Below are 20,800 nucleotides of genomic sequence, written 5' to 3'. Positions count from 1 at the left end.
TCTTTGAAAGCCAGTGGAGCTTGTGTATGGGAGAGGTAGAGGGCTGTGGGAAACAGAAACTCTGTTCTTAAAGGGTGCACACAAAATCTAACAAGCTCTAAGTCATAGTGCCTGATTTGGACCCACTTGCTGATCTTGGAGAGCCTCCCAGAGAGTCAGGAGACAACTGGGACTCCCTCTGGGCCATAGATGCTGGCAGTAGCCATTTTGGGGAGCTCCTTCTACCACAAGGACACTGGTACTGGCAAGCACTATTTTGGAGTCCTCCCTCTAGCCTATAGCAACAGGAGCTTACCCACCCACCAGCAGGCTGGCACCAGTCTCGGGCCCTCCAGCTGCACAGCCAGCTGCCCCAAGACCCAGGCCCACCCATGAGCAGATTGGCAACCATGACAAGAGGCAGAGCCTGGCAACCAACTGGGCTGGGGGCCAACCCAATCTACCACTGTGCCCACAGTAGTCTGCTCCACCACAATAGAAGAGCCCATGTAGCCCACATAGGGGGCATCCTTGGAGCATAGAGCTCTGGTGATGAAAAGGGAGTGTGGTACTGGGCCCAACAGGACATCTCCTACATAAGGTCACTTCTCCAAGATGAGGAAATATAACCAACCTGCCTAATACATAGAAATGAGCACAGAGAATCAGGCAAAATGAGGAGATAGAGGAATATGTTTCAAACGAAGGAACAAGACAAAACCCCAGGAGAAGAACTAAGCAGAGTGGAGATAAGCTATCTACCCAATAAAGAGTTCAAGGTAATGATCATATAGATGCTCACTGAATTCAGGAGAATGGATGAGCACAGTGAGAATTTCAAAAAAGAGTTGAAAAATATAAAGAATCAAACAGAGCTGAAGACTACAATAACTGAAATAAAAAATACAGTAGAAGGAATCAACAGAAGATTAGATGATACAGAGGAATGAATCAGAGAACTGGAAGACAGAGTAGTGGAATGACCCAAGCTGAAGGGAAAAAAGAATTTTTTAAAAATGAGGAGACGGGGCTTCCCTGGTGGCGCAGTGGTTGAGAATCTGCCTGCCAATGCGGGGGACACGGGTTCGAGCCCTGGTCTGGGAGGATCCCACGTGCCGCGGAGCGGCTGGGCCCGTGAGCCACAATTGCTGAGCCTGTGCGTCTGGAGCCTGTGCTCCGCAACAAGAGAGGCCGCAATAATGAAAGGCCCGCGCACCGCGATGAAGAGTGGCCCCCTCTTGCCGCAACTAGAGAAAGCCCTCACACAGAAACGAAGACCCAGCACAGCCATAAATAAATAAATAAATAAAAATTGTATAACTTTAAAAAAAAATGAGGAGAGTTTAAGAGGCCTCTGGGACAAAATCAAGTGTACTAGCATTCACATCTAAATATATAAAGCAAATATGAACAAACACAAAGGGAGAAATTGACAGTAACACAATAATATTAGGGGACTTTAACACCCCAATTATATCAAAGGACAGATCATTCAGACAGAAAATCAATAAGGAAACACTGGCCTTAAGTGACACATTAGACCATATAGACTTGATGGATATATGTAGAACATTCCATCCAAAAGCAACAAAATATGCATTCTTTTCAAATGCACATGGAACATTCTCCAAGACAGATCACAAGCTACACCAAAAAACAAGTCAATAAATTTAAAAAGATTCAAATGATATCCAACATCTTTTCTGACCACAACAGCATGAAAGTCGAAATCCAGTACAAGAAAAAAAAAACCTGCAAAAACCAGAAACATGTGGAAGCTAAACAATATGCTACTACACAATCAATGGGTCACTGAATAATCAAAAAGGAAATTAAAAAATACCTGGGACAAATGAAAATGGAAACACAATGATCCAAACCTAATGGGACATTGCAAAAGCAGTTCTAAGAGGGAAGTTTATAGTGATACAAGCTTACCTCAGGAAACAAGAAAAATCTCAAAGAAACAACCTAACCTTACATGTAAAGCAGCTAGAGAAAGAAAAACAAATAAAACCCAAAGTTACTAGAAAGAAAGAAATAATACAGATCAGAGCAGAAATAAATGAAATAGAGACTAAAAAACCCAAGAAAAGATCAATGAAACTAAGAGCTGGTTCTTTGAAAAGACAAACAAAATTGATAAACCTATAGCCAGATTCATCAAGAAAAAAGAAAAAGGGCCCAAATAAAATAAAAAAATGAAAGAGAAGTTACAACCAACACTGTAGAAATACAAAGGATCATAAGAGATTACTATGAACAATTACATGCCAGTAAAATGGACAGCCTAGAAGAAATGGATAAATTCCTATAACTGTGCAATCTCCCAAGACTGAATCAGGAAGAAATAGAAAATATGAAGAGACCAATTACCAGTAATGAAACTGAATCAGTAAAAAACAAAAAACAGAAAACTCCCAACAAACTAAAGTCTGGGACCAGACGGCTTAATGGGTCAAGTCTAACAAATATTTAAAGAAGAGTTAAAACCTATCCTTCTCAAACTATTCCAAAAAATTAAAGAGGAAAGAGTACTTCTGAACTCAGTCTATGAGTCCAGCATCATCCTTTGTCTGATACCAAAATCAGACAAAGAGACCATAAAAAAAGAAAATTATAGGCCAATATCACTGACAAACATAGATGGAAAAATCCTCAACAAAATATTAGCAAACTGAATTCAATAATAGTTAAAAGGATCATATGCCATGATCAAGTGAGATTTATCCCAGGGATACAAGGATGGTTCACTATCTGTAAATAAATCAATGTGATACACTACATTAAAAATTGAAGAATAAAAACATATGATCATATCAATAGATGCAGAAAAAGCTTTTGACAAAATTCAACATCCATTTATGATAAAAAAATCACAACAAAGTGGGCATAGAGGGAACATACTTCAATATAATAAGGACCACATATGACAAACCTACAGCCAACATCATTTTCAATTGTGAAAAACTTAAAGTATTTCCTCTAAGACCAGGAACAAGACAAGGATGCCCACTCTCACCACTTTTATTTGATATGTATTTGATATATTCCAATAAAATATATATTTTGTTGGAAGTCCTAGCTACAGCTATTAGACAAGAAAGCAAAAGAAAAGTAATCAACATTGTAAAGGAAGAAATAAAATTGTTACTCTTTGCAGGTGACGTGATACTATATATAGAAAATCCTAAACATGCCATGATAAAACTATTAGAACTAATAAATGAAATCAGTAAACTTGCAGGGTACAAAATCAATATACAGAAATCTGTTGCATTTCTATACACTAACAATGAACTATCAGAAAGAAATTAAGAAAAACAATCCTATTTACAACTGTATCAAAAAGAATAAAATATTGATACCTAGGACTATATCTAACCAACGAGGTAAAAGACACGTACTCAGAAAACTATTAGATGTTGATGAAAGAAATTTAAGATGACATCAATGGAAAGATATTCCATGTTCATGTATTGGAAGAATTAATATTGTTGAAATGACCATACTCCCCAAGGCAATCTACAGATTTGATGCAAGCCCTATCAAAATTCCAATGGCAATTTTCACAGAATTAGAACAAATAATTCTAAAATTTGTATGGAAACATAAAAGACCCCAAATAGCCAAAACAATTTTGAGAAAAAAGAACAAAGAAAAAAGAACAAAGCTGGAGGTATCATCCTCCCCCTTTCAAACTATACTACATCAAAAACAGTATGGTACTGGTACAAAAAACAGACACATATATTATGGAAGGGAATAGAAAGCCCAAAGATAAACTCAATCTTATATATGGTCAATTAATCTACAACAAAGGAGGCAAGAATATACAATGGGGAAAAGACAGCCTCTTCAATATATGGTGTTAGAAAACTGGACAGCTATATGCAAAAGAATCAGCTGGATTACTTTCTCACACCATATACAAAAATCAACCAAAGTGTATTAAGAATTTAAATGTAAGAACTGAAACCATAAAACTCCTGTAAGAAAACATAGACATTGAGCAATTTGATATTGGTCTCAGCAATATTTTTTTTGGATATAGTCTCCTCAGACAAGGGAAACAAAAGCAAAAATAAACAAATGGGAATACCTCAAACTAACAAGCTTACACACAGTGAAGGAATCTATCAACAATACCAAAGGCAGCCTACTGAATGGGAGAAGATATTTGCAAACAGTATATCTGATAAGTGGTTAATATTCAAGATATACAAAGAACTCATATAACTCAATATCAAAAAAAAAAAACAACCCAATTAAAAAATGGACAAAGGACCTGAATAGACATTTTTTGAAAGACATACAGATGGCCAGCAGACACATGGATAGATGCTCAACATCACTAATCATCAGAGAAATGCAAATAAAAACCACAATGAGGTATCACCTCACACCTGTCAGAATAGCTATTAACAAAAAGACAACAAATAAGTGTTGGAGAGGATGTGGAGAAAGGAGAAACCTCGTGCACTGTTGGTGGGAATGTAAATTGGTATAGCCACTATAGAAAACATCATGGAGGTTCATCAAAAAATAAAAAAAATAAATGTTTGTTGTCTTAAGCCCCTAAGTATTGGGGTTATTTGTTATGTTGCAATACTAAACACAAACAGTAGAATAATAAAAAGGAACAAACTGATGCAGGCAATAATATGGATGAAGCCAGGCACAAAAGAATATGTACAATATGATTCCATTTATACAACATTCCTGAGAAGGTAAAACCTGTCTATAGTAATAGAAATCAGTTTATTTGTTTCCTGGAATAAAGTTTATTGGGGTACTAACTGCAAAGGGGCATGACTTTCTGAGGTAATGGAAATGTTCTATATCTTAAATGCGGCAGTGATTATGTGGGAATATACACTTTTCAGTACTCACCACTCATTAGAAATGTATTCTTCATATGTGTACAATTTAATGTCTGTAAATTATATCTCTAACAGTTGTTAAAAAGTGATCAAAACAAAATCAATACAAGGTGAACCTAACGCTTCTGCAAAAAAGGAAATGAATTTGGACTGTGAAAGGCTATACAGGAGCCCCTCAATTGTCATAATTTTGTAGCAGTTTTATCCTAGATGGACACTGCCTGCAGATTGAGTGAAAACCACAGTGATATTTTGAATAATTGCATGCAACTGTAGAACAAAGAAATGCAGGACTAGTTATATAAACTGGGAAATCACTGAGTCAATTCATGTGGTAGAATTCTTAACAACCCTGATCTTGTTTATTATGAGGTCATTAGGAGACCCTGAAACCTCACTATCACTACCCTTGTTATCATGTTATGATTCTTGAAACTCATGTAAAATAAGAAAGCTTGTAAATTTTAAAGCATTTTTATTATAAAATATAACCTAGAAACATTTAAAATGTACAGGGTAGTGAAATATTGTGAGGTGAACACTCCTGTAACCATAATTCAGATCAATAAATAGAACTTTTTCAGCTACCCCAGAAGCCCCATTAGATGCCCCACCCTAAATGAAACTTCCCATTTCCCCCCTGAAAGTAACTGCTATCCTGGCTTTTATAGTAATCACTGTCTTTGGTTTCTTTATGGTTTTATCTTCCAAATGTACATAGCTATATACTATAGTTTATTCTTGCTCTTTAAAAAAATTTGTTTATTTAAAGTCTCCATTAATGTATGGCTTTTTCCTCCATCTCTTTATTTTCCTTACAAATTATCTATGGAAGAACTTGGGCTGTTTCACTTGTAGGGTTTCTCACAGTCTGGAATTTGCTAACTACCTACTTCTGGTTCAACCTGATCCTCTTTCCTCTAATCCTGCAAATTTGCAGCTATATCTAGGAGATTAAAATATTGACTCCAACAGTTTGCCCTTACGCAGTTGATATAATTTGGTGACTACAGGTCTATGGGGGCCAACTTGACTTTTAGGTCTTCCGTTGATATTTTATAGTCATCTTTGAGTGAGATCGTGTGCCTTTAACATTAATTAACCCAACCTACCATATTAACTTGTCTAGTCACTCTGTCTTGAAATTTCAGAGCCTTGTCTGACTCTCACCCACTTTGATAGCCAGTAAGCCTCCATCTTTCTTTATTGTGACAGCTGAACTTATTATGCTGGTTTAGGCCCTTCTGAGCTTGCATCTGAACTGTTATGGCACACTCTCCTCTGGTGTTCTTCCCTCCATTCTCTCTCTCTCTCCTTTTGAGAGGTTTAAGTAAGGTGTCCAAGGTTACACAGCTGGTTAGTGTTGAGTCTGGGAACCAATCCAGGCTTTAGAAAGAAGACTGTCTCAATATAACCCTATGTCCTCTCCCATATTCTCCATTCAATTTCTTCCCTTTGTTCACGGTTGAGTCAATAGGTATTTTGGGGACCTCCTCAGATGCCCAAGCCCTGCCCTGTGTGCTCTGAATGATAAGGGCTAGGTCTCAGAGGAGGGTACTACGCTGGTGAAAGATATACTCTCTCTGGGTAGGCCAAATAACCCTACATATGAGGCCATTTGGAGAAAGCTAAAGGAAAGGGTGAACTGTCAAGGCAATAGGAGCTTGGAGATAGCAATGGCCAGGTTGGCTCAAAATAGAGACAGCCTTGAGGAGGAAAAGGACCTTGACCTGGGCCTCAGAACATGGGCACTACCTAGAAGTAGGGTGGGAAAGAGGAGACCTGTCTGACTGAAGCCAGGCCCACTATGCTTATCACTAATTACTCTGGCCTGTCTCATGCTGCCTTGTGAGTACAAGTCTACTTAGTCCTCCTTTAGAGGTACTTAAGTCTATTGATGGTGTCTATGGTCTCAAAGTGGGTTCAGTGCAAGCTCTTTATGACACAAAATCAGGAAGTCTGTACTCTACACTCCCCCAAGGGCTTTCTCACTTATTTCCAGGTAATGGAATATGAATTTCTCCACCTTTCTGTATAGAACTCAGGCATTTACATTTAAAATATGGGTGCCCCTTGAGCCCACAAATTCATTCCTAGGTATCCATCCTAAGGAAATAATCAGTGGTGTTCACAAAAATTTAGCTATGACAGAGTTATAGTAAATATGGATGATCAGGGTCTCTGTACACCACACGGCTATTCACCCAGTTGATTTTTCTTAGACATAGAGAAAACTTTGTTTTGCACTAAATGGAATTGTGTGTGGATGTAGTATCTCAGATGATCAACTTTACCAGTTTGGCTGATGATTGTTAACTTTATTGCCATCACTTCTTTTACCCAAGACTGCTAATTGCCCCCAGTGACAATTTTCCCTATCTCCCTCTAAGTAACAGGATTTCCTTTCCCAATGTTTTAGAAGAACTCTTGATCACCCAACAAGAAATTAACATTCCCTAGCCTCCTTTGTAGCCAAGTACAGTATGTCTTTTGTTCAAGTTCTTTGCAATAGAATATGAGCAGATGTGGAATGTGCAACTTCTGTATCAATTTTTAAAAGGGAATTGTTTGCCTACTACTTTCTCTTTCCTCCTTCCTGTGTCCTAGAACTCAGACGAAGTATAAGGACAACACTCTAGGAGATAGCAGAGCAACAGAATAGAAGGCACCTGACCTCATACAGCAGACAAATTCACCTGCCCAAAAGTCCCTTCCTATCTCTGGACTATTTTGTATGAGAGAAATACACTTCCCTCTTGTCTGAACCATTGTATTCTTGGGGTCTCTATTACAGTGGCTTATCCTGTATCCTAAATAAACTGTGAAGGGAGTGATAGATTTTCCATGTGAAAAGAAAGGATTTCTCCATATCACTTTTTTCTGAAGCATGGAAAAATGAGGTTAAAATTGTGCATGTTTCCTAGTTTGTTATTTGCTATGCTTGTTTCTGGTGGTTTTATGTACAGAAATTGCTTGTTTTAATATTGATTGTATAAGAATATTCAGAAATAAGGATTGATTATATTTTATCAACTACATTCTATGTTTATATGTATACATATGCATATAGATATATAATACAATCCCATTGAGCATATTGTTTCTAATCTACTTTTCTATTATTTAAAGTGTAAATCATGAAAGGTATTCTTTATCATTAAATACACTTTTACAGTGTACTTTTACTACTTAACAGAACTCAGTTATGTGGATAGGCAATAACTTGTTTAAGCCCAATAACCTATATTTGTATACTTTGTTTCTTCTATTGTTTTGCTTTATTTGTTTTACTACAAAGAACATCTTTATGTGCAAATCTTTCCACACATGTATGATTTTTTTCTGTAGAACAGAATGCAAAAAATTAAATGACTATATGAAACAATATGAACATTTCTTTTAATAATTCCTGTCAAATAGCTCTCCAGAAAGAATGAACCAAATTACAGATAAACAACAAGGTCCTACTGTAAAGCACAGGGAGCTAAACTCAATATCCTGTGATAAACAACAATAGAAAAGAATATGAAAAAAATGATATATGTATAACAGAATCACTTTACTGTACAGTAGAAATTAACACAACATTGTAAATCAACTGTACTTCAATAAAATAAAAATTTAAAAAAGAATGTACCAAACTATATACCCACCAATAATGTGAGAATTTTTTTTGAGTTTAACAGTTTACTATGAGAGGAATGATGTAAGTTTGTTCGGCATTTAGGGAACATTTTAATAGAAATAAAATACATATGTAAAAGTGCCCAAATCATAAATATGTAGCTCAATAAACTTTTACAAACTAAAACCATTTAACAAACACTCAAAACAAAAAAACCAGAACATTAACAACACTGTAGAAATTCCATTCCAGTCATTTACCCAAGACTGCCACTACCCTGAATTCTAGCATCATAGATAGTTATGATGGTTATGCCTATGTTGAAATACATACAAACTCATATACATTATTCTTTTTCACTCTGGCTTCTTTATCTCAATATTATGTTTGTGAGATCCATTTATATTATGTGTAGTTGTAATTTGTACATTTTTTAACATCTTTATTGGAGTATAATTGCTTTACATTGTTGTGTTAGTTGCTGCTGTATTACAAAGTGAATCAGATATATGTATACATATATCCTCATAGCCCCTCGTGCTTGTGTCTCCCTCCCACCCTCCCTATCCCACCCCTCTAGGTGGTCACAAAGCACCGAGCTGATCTCCCTGTGTTATGCGGCTGCTTCCCTTTAGCTACCTATTTTAAATTTGGTAGTGTATATATGTCAGTGCCACTCTCTCACTTCATCCCAGCTTACACTTCCCCCTCCCCATGTCCTCAAGTCCATTCTCTATGTCTGAGTCTTTATTCCTGTCCTGCCCCTAGGTTCTTCAGAACCATTTCGTTTTTTTAGATTCCATATATATGTGTTAGCATATGGTATTTGTTTTTCTCTTTCTAACTTACTTCACTCTGTATGAGAGACTCTAGGTCCATCCACCTCACTACAAATAACTCAATTTTGTTTCCTTTTATGGCTGAGTAATATTCCATTGTATATATGTGCCACATCTTCTATATCCATTCATCTGTTGATGGACACTTAGGTTGCTTCCATGTCCTGGCTATTGTAAATAGAGCTGCAATGAACATTGTGGTACATGACTGTTTTGAATTATGGTTTTCTCAGGGTATATGCCCAGTAGTGGGATTGCTGGGTCATATGGTAGTTCTATTTTTAGTTTTTTAAGGAACCTCCATAGTGGCTCTATCAATTTACATTCCCACCAACAGTGCAAGAGGGTTCCCTTTTCTCCACAGCCTTTCCAGCATTTATTGTTTGTAGATTTTTTGATGATGGCCATTCTGACCGGTGTGAGGTGATACCTCATTGTAGTTTTGATTTGCATTTCTCTAATGATTAGTGATGTTGAGCATCCTTTCATGTGTTTGTTGGCAATCTGTATATCTTCTTTGGAGAAATGTTGATTTAGGTCTTCTGTCCATTTTTGGATTGGGTTGTTTCTTTCTTTGATATTGAGCTGCATGAGCTGCTTGCTAATTTTGGAGATTAATCCTTTGTCAGTTGCTTCGTTTGCAAACATTTTCTCCCATTCTTAGTGTTGTCTTTTTGTGTTGTTTATGGTTTTCTTTGTTGTGCAAAAGCTTTTAAGTTTCATTAGGTCCCATTTGTTTATTTTTGGTTTTTTTCCATTTCTCTAGGAGGTGGGTCAAAAAAGATCTTGCTGTGATTTATGTCATAGAGTGTCCTGCCTATGTTCTCCTCTAAGAGTTTTATAGTGTCTGGCCTTACATTTAGGTCTTTACTCCATTTTGAGTTTATTTTTGTGTATGGTGTTAGGGAGTGTTCTAATTTCATTCTTTTACACGTAGCTGTCCAGATTTCCCAGCACAACTTATTGAAGAGGCTGTCTTTTCTCCACTGTATATTCTTGCCTCCTTTATCAAAAATAAGGTGACTATATGTGTGTGGGCTTATCTCTGGGCTTTCTCTCCTGTTCCATTGACCTATATTTCTATTTCCATGCCACTACCATAGTGTCTTGATTACTATAGCTTTGTAGTATAGTCTGAAGTCCAGGAGCCTGATTCCTCCAGCTCCATTTTTCTTTCTCAAGATTGTTTTGGCTATTCGGGGTCTTTTGTGTTTCCATACAAATTGTGAAATGTTTTGTTCTAGTTCTGTGAAAAATGCCAGTGGTAGTTTGATAGGGATTGTACTGAATCTGTAGATTGCTTTGGGTAGTATAGTCATTTTCACAATGTTGATTCTTCCAATCCAAGAACATGGTATACCTCTCCATCTGCTTGTATCATCTTTAATTTCTTTCATCAGTGTCATATTTTTCTGCATACAGGTCTTTTGTCTCCTTAGGTAGGTTTATTCCTAGGTATTTTGTTATTTTTGTTGCAATGGTAAATGAGAGTGTTTCCTTAATTTCTCTTTCAGATATTTCGTTGTTAGTGTATAGGAATGCAAGAGATTTCTGTGCATTAATTTTGTATCATGCTACTTTACCAAATTCATTGATTAGCTCTAGTAGTTTTCTGGTGGCATCTTTAGGATTTTCTATGTATAGTAGCATGTCATCTGCAAACAGTGACAGTTTTACTTCTTCTTTTCCAATTTGTATTCCTTTTATTTCGTTTTCTTCTCTGATCGCTGTGGCTAAAACTTCCAAATCTATGTTGAATAATAGTGGTGAGAGTGGGCACCCTTGCCTTCTTCCTGATCTTAGTGGAAATGGTTTCAGTTTTTCACCATTGAGAATGATGTTGGCTGTGGGTTTATCATATATGGCTTTTATTGTGTTGAGGTAGGTTCCCTCTATGCCCACTTTCTGGAGAGTTTTTATCATAAATGGGTGTTGAATTTTGTTGAAAGCTTTTTCTGCAACTATTGAGATTATCTTATGGTTTTTCTGCTTCAATTTGTTAATATGGTGTATCACATTGATTGATTTGTGTATATTGAAGAATCTTTGCATTCCTGGGATAAACCCCACTTGACCATGGTGTATGATCTTTTTAATGTGCTGCTGGATTCTGTTTGCTAGCATTTTGTTGAGGATTTTTGCATCTATGTTCATCAGTAATATTGGCCTGTAGTTTTCTTTTTTTGTGTGACATCTTTGTCTGGTTGTGGTATCAGGGTGATGGTGGCCTTGTAGAATGTGTTTGGGAGTGTTCCTCCCTCTGCTATATTTTGGAAGGGTTTGAGAAGGATAGGTGTTAGCTCTTCTCTAAATGTTTGATAGAATTTGCCTATGAATCCATCTGGTCCTGGGCTGTTGTTTGTTGGAAGATTTTTACTCACAGTTTCAATTTCAGTGCTTGTGATTGGTCTGTTTATATTTTCTATTTCTTCCTGGTTCAGTCTCAAAAGGTTGTGCTTTTCTAAGAATTTGTCCATTTCTTCCAGGTTGTCCATTTTCTTGGCACATAATTGCTTGTAGTAATCTCTCATGATCCTTTGTATTTCTGCAGTGTCAGTTGTTACTTCTCCTTTTTCATTTCTAATTCTGTTGATTTGAGTCTTCTCCCTTTTTTTCTCGATGAGTCTGGCTAATGGTTTATCAATTTTCTTTATCTTCTCAAAGAACCAGCTTTTAGTTTTATTGATCTTTGCTATTGTTTCCTTCATTTCTTTTTCATTTATTTCTGATCTGATCTTTATGATTTCTTTCCTTCTGCTAACTTTGGGGTTTTTTTGTTCTTCTTTCTCTAATTCCTTTAGGTGTAAGGTTAGGCTTTTTATTTGAGATTTTTCTTGTTTCTTGAGGTAGAATTGTATTGCTATAAACTTACCTCTTAGAACTGCTTTTGCTGCATCCCATAGGTTGTGGGTCATCGTGATTTCATTGCCATTTGTCTCTAGGTATGTTTTGATTTCCTCTTTGATTTCTTCAGTGATGCTTTGGTTATTTAGTAGTGTATTGTTTACGCTCCATGTGTTTGTACTTTTTACAGTTTTTTTCCTGTAATTGATATCTAGTCTCATAGTGTTGTCAACGGAAAAGATACTTGATACGATTTCAATCTTCTTAAATTTCCAAAGCTTGATTTGTGACCCAAGATATGATCTATCCTGGAGAATGTTCCATAAGCACTTTAGAAGAAAGTGTATTCTGTTGTTTTGGATGGAATGTCCTATAAATATCAATTAAGTCCATCTTGTTTAATGTATCATTTAAAGCTTGTGTTTCCTTATTTATTTTCATTTTGGTTGATTTGTCCATTGGTGAAAGTGGGGTGTTAAAGTCCCCTACTATTACTGTGTTACTGTCGATTTCCCCTTTTATGGCTGTTAGCATTTTCCTTATGTTTTGAGGTGCTCCTATGTTGGGTGCATAAGTATTTACAATTGTTATATCTTCTTCTTGGATTGGTCCCTTGATCATTATGTAGTGTCCTTCTTTGTCTCTTATAATAGTCTTTATTTTAAAGTCGATTTTGTCTGATATGTGAATCGCTACTCCAGCTTTCTTTTGATTTCCATTTGCATGGAATATTTTTCCATCCCCTCACTTTCAGTCTGTATGTGTCCCTAAGTCTGTAGTGGGTCTCTTGTTGACAGCATATATATGGGTCTTGTTTTTGCATCCATTCAGCCAGTCTTTGTCTTTCGTTTGGAGCATTTAATCCATTTACCTTTAAGGTAATTATCAATATGTATGTTCCAATTATCATTTTCTTAATTGTTCTGGGTTTGTTATTGTAGGTCTTTTCCTTCTCTTGTGTTTCCTGCCTAGAGAAGTTCCTTTAGCATTTGTTGTAAAGCTGGTTTGGTGGTGCTGAATTCTCTTAGCTTTTGCTTGTCTTTAAAGGTTTTAATTTCTCTGTCGAATCTGAATGAGATCCTTGCTGAGTAGAGTAATCTTGGTTGTAGGTTTTTCCCTTTCATCACTTTAAATATGTCCTGCCACTCCCTTCTGGCTTGTAGAGCTTCTGCTGAAAGATCAGCTGTTAACCTTACGGGTGTTCCCTTGTATGTTATTTGTTGTTTTTCCCTTGCTGCTTTTAATATTTTTTCTTTATATATAATTTTTGAAAGCTTAATATTGATAGATTAATATGTGTCTTGGCGTGTTTCTCCTTGGATTTATCCTGTATGGGACTCTTTGCAATTCCTGGAATTGATTGATTATTTCCCTTCCCATATTAGGGAAATTTTCAACTATAATCTCTTCAAATATTTTCTCAGACCCTTTCTTTTTCTCTTCTTCTGGGACCCCTATAATTTGAATGTTGGTGCATTTAATGTTGTCCCAGAGGTCTCTGAGACTGTCCTCAATTCTTTTCGTTCTTTTTTCTTTATTCTGCTCTGTGGTAGTTATTTCCACTATTTTATCTTCCAGGTCACTTAACCATTTTTATGCCTCAGTAATTCTGCTATTGATTCCTTCTAGAGAATTTTAAATTTCATTTATTGTGTTGTTCATCATTTTTATTTGCTCTTTAGTTCTTCTAGGCCCTTGTTAAACCTTTCTTGTATTTTCTCCATTCTATTTCCAAGATTTTGGATCATCTTTACTATCATTACTCTGAATTCTTTTTCAGGTAGACTGCCTATTTCCTCTTCATTTGTTTGGTCTGGTGGGTTTTTACCTTGCTCCTGGTGCCTGTGTTCTGGTGGATGTGCCTGTGTTCTGGTGGATGTGTTCTGGTGGATAAGGCTGGATCTTGTCTTTCTGCTGGGCAGGACCGAGTCCTGCCTTGTCTTTCTGCTGGGCAGGACCGAGTCCAGTGGTGTGTTTTGGGGTGTCTGTGAACTCAGTATGATTTCAGCCAGCCTCTATGCTAATCGGTGGGATTGTGTTCCTGTCTTGCTAGTTGTTTGGCATGGGGTGTTAGTACTGGAGCTTGCTGGTTGTTGAGTGGAGCTGGGTCTTAGTGTTGAGATGGAGATCTCTGGGAGAGCTCTCGCCGATTGATATTACATGGGGCCAGGAGGTCTCTGGTGGAGCAATGTCCTGAACTTGGCTCTCCCACCTCTGATGCTCAGGCCTGACACCTGGCCAGAGCACCAAATCCCTGTCAGACACACAGCCAGGTATGTGGAGAGTTTCATGACTTTTGGGAAGTCTGAGGTCTTCTGCCAGCCTTCAGTAGGTGTTCTGTAGGTGTTGTTACACATGTAGATGTATTTTTGATATATTTGTGGGGAGGAAGGTGATCTCCACGTCTTACTCCTCTGCCATCTTGAAGGTCCTCTAATTTGTACATTTTTATTGCTGAATAATACACTGTGTTAATACACAATTAACCTGTACATTTTCCTGATGAAGAACATTTGAGTACTTGGTAATATTGGGCAGTTTAAAAAGTGCTATTATGAACATAGGTGTAAATGTTGTTTGGTAAACCAATGCACACATTTTTATTACGGGCGAATCTAGAGTGAGAGTGCTGGGTCATAGAGTATACATATGTTTACCTTTATATATTCTGCCAAATAGTTTTCCAAAGTGATAGTACCAGTTCTAATTGTACTTGTAAAACACTTGGGGCTTCCCTGGTGGCGCAGTGGTTGAGAATCTGCCTGCCAATGCAGGGGACACAGGTTCGAGCCCTGGTCTGGGAGGATCCCACATGCCGCGGAGCAACTGGGCCCCTGAGCCACAATTGCTGAGCCTGCGCGTCTGGAGCCTGTGCTCCGCAACAAGAGAGGCCGTGATAGTAAGAGGCCCGCGCACCGTGATGAAGAGTGGCCCCTGCTTGCCGCAACTAGAGAAAGCCCTTGCACAGAAACGAAGACCCAACACAGCCAAAAATAAAAATAAATAAATTAATTAATTAATTAAAAAAAAACACTTGATATTTTCTGTCTTTATTATTTTAGACATTCTGGGTGGTGTTTAGTGGTATCACATTTTGGTTTCAATTTGCATTTCTCTGCACACTAATGAAGTTGAGCATATTTTCACAAATTTACTAGACATTTGGATATTCTGTTTTTTGAGTTGCTGTTTTAAAGTGTTTGCCCATTTTTCTATTGGATTGTCTATTTCTTATTCATTTTTGAGAGTTCTTTATACATTATAGATACAAATCATTTCTCAGATATATGTGTTCCAAAAATCTTCTCCTAGTTTGTGGCTTGCTTCCTTATTCTTTTGATATGTCTTTTGATGAATGGAAGCTTCTGATATTAATAAAGTACAATTTATAATCTTTTTTATCCTTTGTAATTAGTCCTTTTTGTGCCCTCTTTAAGAACACTGCCTACTCCAAAGTCATGAAGATGATTTCCTGTGCATTTTGCATTAGAATGACATTTTTACCTTTCCCATTTAGATCTGCAATCCTCTGGGAATTTATTTTTGTGTGTTACTTAGGTGGAGTTAACAAATATTCTTCACACATGGATATTTATTTGACCTGCTATGACTTTTTTTTTTTAAATCCTTTCTCCACTGCACTGTCATCTTTGCCATAAATCAAGTGACAGTATGTGTAGGTATGTTTCACAGGTCCATACGTGTGTGTCTGTGTCTGTGTGTATACACATATATGTTAATATTTGAGACAATGTCATACTATTTATTCACTATAGCATTGTATTAAGTTTGGTATCTAGTATGGAAATCTTGGAGCTCTCTTCTTCAAAGTTGTCTTGGCTATATTTGGCTCTTTCTTTGCATTTTCATATACATAGTTGGAATCTGCTTGCCAACAGAAAAATAACCTGCTGGGATTTTTATATGGATTGCATTGAATTTATATATCAATTTGGGAATAATTGACCACTTGAAAATATTGAGTCTTTCAATCCATATTTCTATACTTATTTAGGTCTTCTTTAATGTTTCTCAGAATTATTTTATAATTTTCAGTGTAGAGGTCTTATAAGTATTTAATTAGATTTATTCCTAGATAATTTGATTTTTAATTTCCTTTACTGGGGTATAATTTACATACAATAAGATACATACATTTTAACTATACAATTCAATGATTTCAACAAATGTATTTTCCAGTGGAGTCACTACTCTGTCAAGATAGAGAACATTTCCCTCAGCTAAGAAAGTTCTGTTATGCCCCTTTTACAGTCAGAAAAATCACAACCTTCAAGCCAGGCAAACATTGATTTGATTAAATTTATATCAATATAATTTAGTTTTGCCTCTAACTTTATATAAATGGAATCACACAGAATGTACTATTTTGTGTCTGGTATCTTTCCCTAAGTATAATATGTTTTGAGATGCATCTCTGTTATTGCTTGTACCAGTAGTTTGCCTCTTTCTATTGCTTAGTAGTATTCTAATTCATGAAAACATCAAATTTGTTTCTCTATTCATTTCTTGATGGACATTTGGATTGTATCCACTTAGGGCCTATCATAAATGAAATTGCTGTGAACATTCCTGTGCAAATCTTTTTGAGGAAATGTTTTCAATTCTGTTTAGGAAAATTCCTAAGAGTGGAATTTCTGGGACATATGGTAAGTATAAGTTTAACTTTTCAAGAAACTGTTGAAGTCTTTCAAGGTGGTTGAACTTCTTACCAGCAATGAATGAGAGTTCCAGTTGTTCCATATCCTCAAAAATACTTAGGATTGGGGACTTCTCTGGTGGTACAGTGGTTAAGACTTCGCCTGCCAGTGCAGGGGATGCGAACTAAGATCCCACATGCCTTGTGGCCAAAAAAACCAAAACGTAAAACAGAAGCAATTTTGTAACAAATTCAATAAAGACTTTAAAAAAAAGTGGTGACGTAAAGACATGGATAAGAGACTACTATTTAAAAAAAATACTTAGGATTGTCTGACTTTTAAATATTAGCTACTCTGATGAGTGTGCAGTGATATTTAATTCTGGGTTTTGTTTTGTCTTGTTTTTTACATTTTCCTGACGATTAATGAGATTGAGGATCTTTCCATGAGCTCATTGGTAATTTGCATATGTACTTTTGTGAAATTTTTTAATTGCATTATTTGCTTTCTTATTTTGAAATTTAAGAGTTCTTTATATATCTTCTGGATACAAACCTTTTGTTGGTTACACATATTATAAGTATTTTCTCCCAGCTTCCCACTTCATTTTCTTAACCATATCTTTCAAAGAGCAGACATTTTTTTTTTTTTTTTTTGATAAGCCCAATGTCTGTACATGCCACTACTACACTACCTTTACTACTACATCATAAGTCTGGAACTCAGATAATGCAATTTTCCAGATTTGTGGTTTTCTTTTCAAAATTATTTTGTCTATTCTAGGCACTTTGCATTTCCATATAAATTTGGGATTAAGTTTATCAGTTTACATGAAGTTGCCTACTGCAAGTTTTATTTTGACTGCACTGAATTTATAGATCAATTTGGAGAGAATTAATATCTTAACAGTACTGAATTTCTTGACCCAGGATCATGGTTTACCTTCACATTTATTCTGACCTTTAGCTTCTTTCAGCAGTCTTTTGTAGTTTTCAATGTATATGTTTTCTACGTTTTCTTAAATTCATCCCTAAGTATTTCACGTTTTTGGAACCTATCATACATTTCATACACACACACAAAATTTCAATTTCCAATGGTTCATTGCTAGCATACAGGAACACAACTGAGTTTTTGTATATCTATCCATAACTACAACCATGCTAAATTAAATTCTTACTTCTACAGTAGGTTTATTGTAGATCCCTTAGGAGTCTATCAATACATGATCATGCGATTTGCAAATAGGCATACTTATTGCCTTTTGAATCAGATATTTGTGAAGGCGTTTCTGTTGTTGTTTTAGTTCTGAAAAACAAACAAGGCTCTGCTGCACTACACACTTATTGGCTCACCTCATGGAAGGGCCTCATGTATCTAGAGGCCACTCACAAGAGGAGCCATCAGCTGCCCTGTCCTTTTCCAAATTCTAAAAACGTAGCTGCCTGTAGAGTCTATATTTATATAATGACTGCAGAAGAGACAGGTGGTTGGTCTTTTTTCCAACTTTAACGCTGTTTTTCAAATAAAAACGATTTACTTCCTTTTTAAAAAGTATATTGACTTTTTTGTCCAAAATAAAAGGAGCAAAACAGAGAGATATTAAGAATTTTTTAAAATCCTCTCTCCTGGGCTCTTTTCTGGACACATTTCTTCTATGCATTTTTGTGGAGGGAAAAGGGAGAGATTGGTAGCAGAAAGCACAGCAGGTGGAAGGAGGTGTGTCCTGGGAGCAGAGGAGGGCAAAAGCAAGTCCCCAGAAGAGCATTGGTAATGGTCAACGGCCCCCCGCCCCCCGGGAAGATACTGCCCTTCCGTGGCCTTTAGAGAAAGGCCCAGGAACACACAAAGAAAGGAAAGCGTCGGGGCCCAAGCCGGTGCTTGGACAAGTGACACGGGGGGCAGGGGGAGGTGAGCACCGCCGGCTCTTCGCGACCCCACGGGGCAGAAGCGGGGCGGTGCGAAGGCGTGGCGTCCCGCGGTGACGGAGGGCACACGTGAACGGCCCGCGCCAACTCGAGCGTGCCCTGCTCTAGTGTTAGACCCGGCCGTCGCTCGCTCCCTTCTCGGTCCCTGCTCCCGGTGGCCCTGAGGGAGTGCGGGCCGAGGTCGGCCCCCAAGAATACGAGGCGCGGGGGCAGCAGGTAAGGGACCCGGAGGGGGGTTCGCAGAGGCGGCGTTGGCGAGCGGACACGGCCTGCGGACCCCTCCCTGGGGGTCCAGTTGCCCCGGGGCGGAGACCGCAGCCCCCATGCCCCCTGCGGCCTGGCGTTTGGCCACAGAAAACGGTAGGCCTTCTCTGGGGGCGGGCCGCGCGGCCCTGAGGCGACGGCCTGCTTCTCGCAACACAGCGAGCTTTTCCGACGCCCCCGCCCCGCCCCGCCCCCCTTCTTCTCGGGGTAGAAAATGGTGGTCGGCGCGGGGGCGGCTGAGGATGGGAGCGGGGGACGCTGGGTGGGGGTAGCCGGGGGTGGGAGATGCGGGGCCGAGAAGGGGCCGAGCGTCCGGATGCAGCAGCCCCCCTTCCCCCACCCTTACTCTCTGCAGGTCTGCGAGTGGAAGTGTCGCGGCGGCGCACTTGCAGCAAGAATCGGGAGGAGCAGGAGACCGCGAGGATAGGCCCAGGTCGGTGCGGGGGACAGTGGGCAGGTGGGGGGAACGTGTGGATAGCCCTAAGACCCCCCCAAATGCTCCCCCCTACCCCGTCCTCCATTTTGGTGCCTGCAGAGACGTGGGCATGGATAGGCAGGGAAAATGGTGGGTTTTGGGCGAGGGAGGGGGGAGAGCTCGGACTGGGGGCCCCCTAGAGGGCGTAGGGAGCCTCTCAGGTGGGAAAACGAAAATTTGAAGAGCCTTTACATCCGGGGCTGGAAGTCTTGAGAGGTGCTTAGTAGGGCCTCTGTCCTCGGTGCTGATCAGTCCACCCAGAAAATAGTCCCTTCTCTCTTTTGTCTCGTAGGAGCAATGGCGTCCAAAGAGGAACAAGCAGTAAAAAATCTCTACATGGAAAATGCCAACCAGGAGAATGAAAACAAGGATGAAAAGGGGCAGGATGCTAATAAAGGAGAGCCTTTCGCCCTCCCTTTGGAAGCTGGTGAATATTGTGTACCTAGAGGAAATCGTAGGAGGTTCCGTGTTAGGCAGCCCATCCTGCAGTATAGATGGGACATGACTCAGAGGCTTGAAGAGCCACAGGCAAGGATGAGAGAAGAGAATATGGAAAGGACTGGGGAGGAGGTGAGGCAGCTGATGGAAAATCTGAGGGAAAAGCAGTTGAGTCATAGTCTGTGGGCAGTTAGCATGGACCCCCCTCACCATGACCATCATGATGAGTTTTGCCTTATGCCTTGAATCCTGATGTTTTCCCTGAAGTTAGTAGGGAGACACACCTGCTTCCTAAACTTACATGTCTGTGATGTACCTTTGTTGTAAACCTTTTGGTGTTACTTGTTTCTTGTGGGTCTCCTGTTACCAACTTCTAATTGAATGTTGTGTTTCTGACCCAATCTGTAAGTTTCTGTCAGCAGGAGAGTTTTACCTATTGCATGGAGAGATGTTCTTTATATATTGTGATGTTAATAAAGCAGTTTAAAAAAGCATTCTCTGTTTTTTCCCTTAAAATCGTTTATATTTTATATATGAATAGACAGTCTAAGGATATATAAAGTAAAAGTATCTCTTTATGGTAGAACTATGAATAATTTTTATTTTCTTATCTCTATTTTCTCGTTTTTTTTTTTTACCTGCATTGGACAACTCCCAGATGATGCTGATTGGAGTACTAGATCTTCCCAACGTTTTCAGTATCACATCCACAGATAATTTCTTGTGTTATTCACAGAGATGGAAAGCCATGTTCATTGTCTATCAGATTTATCCATTTAGAACTCTCAGAGGGCATCCTCATTTTTAAGATTTGAGGTCCTGGCAACCCACACATTATATCCTCCATGTACTTTTTTTTCCCTTTGG

General features: G+C 38.3%; 3 protein-coding genes across 6 annotated transcripts in view; 1 reads left to right on the top strand and 2 right to left on the bottom strand.

Annotated features, from left to right (window-relative positions):
- Positions 1-20,800, bottom strand: part of BEX3 (brain expressed X-linked 3) — a 296,936-nt gene that overhangs the window by 64,924 nt on the left and 211,212 nt on the right. The window lies entirely within an intron of this gene.
- The window catches only part of TCEAL7 (transcription elongation factor A like 7), a 63,633-nt gene that overhangs the window by 5,795 nt on the left and 37,038 nt on the right, over positions 1-20,800 (bottom strand). The gene's annotated exons all lie outside the window — the stretch shown is intronic.
- Positions 18,716-20,427, top strand: LOC132356885 (protein BEX1-like). 3 transcript variants are annotated; one of them, XM_059910065.1, is made up of 3 exons: positions 18,716-18,739; positions 19,376-19,453; positions 19,788-20,427. In XM_059910065.1, the coding sequence occupies exon 3, from the start codon at positions 19,793-19,795 to the stop codon at positions 20,177-20,179; it is 387 nt and encodes a 128-aa protein (XP_059766048.1). In that variant the 5' UTR covers positions 18,716-18,739; positions 19,376-19,453; positions 19,788-19,792; the 3' UTR covers positions 20,180-20,427. The 3 variants fall into 3 exon arrangements, with proteins under 3 accessions (XP_059766048.1, XP_059766047.1, XP_059766046.1); XM_059910064.1 differs by lacking the exon at positions 18,716-18,739 and adding an exon at positions 18,815-18,972; XM_059910063.1 differs by lacking the exon at positions 18,716-18,739 and adding an exon at positions 19,008-19,116.

This window comes from Balaenoptera ricei, chromosome X, assembly GCF_028023285.1.
Source record: "Balaenoptera ricei isolate mBalRic1 chromosome X, mBalRic1.hap2, whole genome shotgun sequence".
NCBI lineage: Eukaryota > Metazoa > Chordata > Mammalia > Artiodactyla > Balaenopteridae > Balaenoptera > Balaenoptera ricei.
This window is presented reverse-complemented; position numbering and strand designations above follow the sequence as displayed.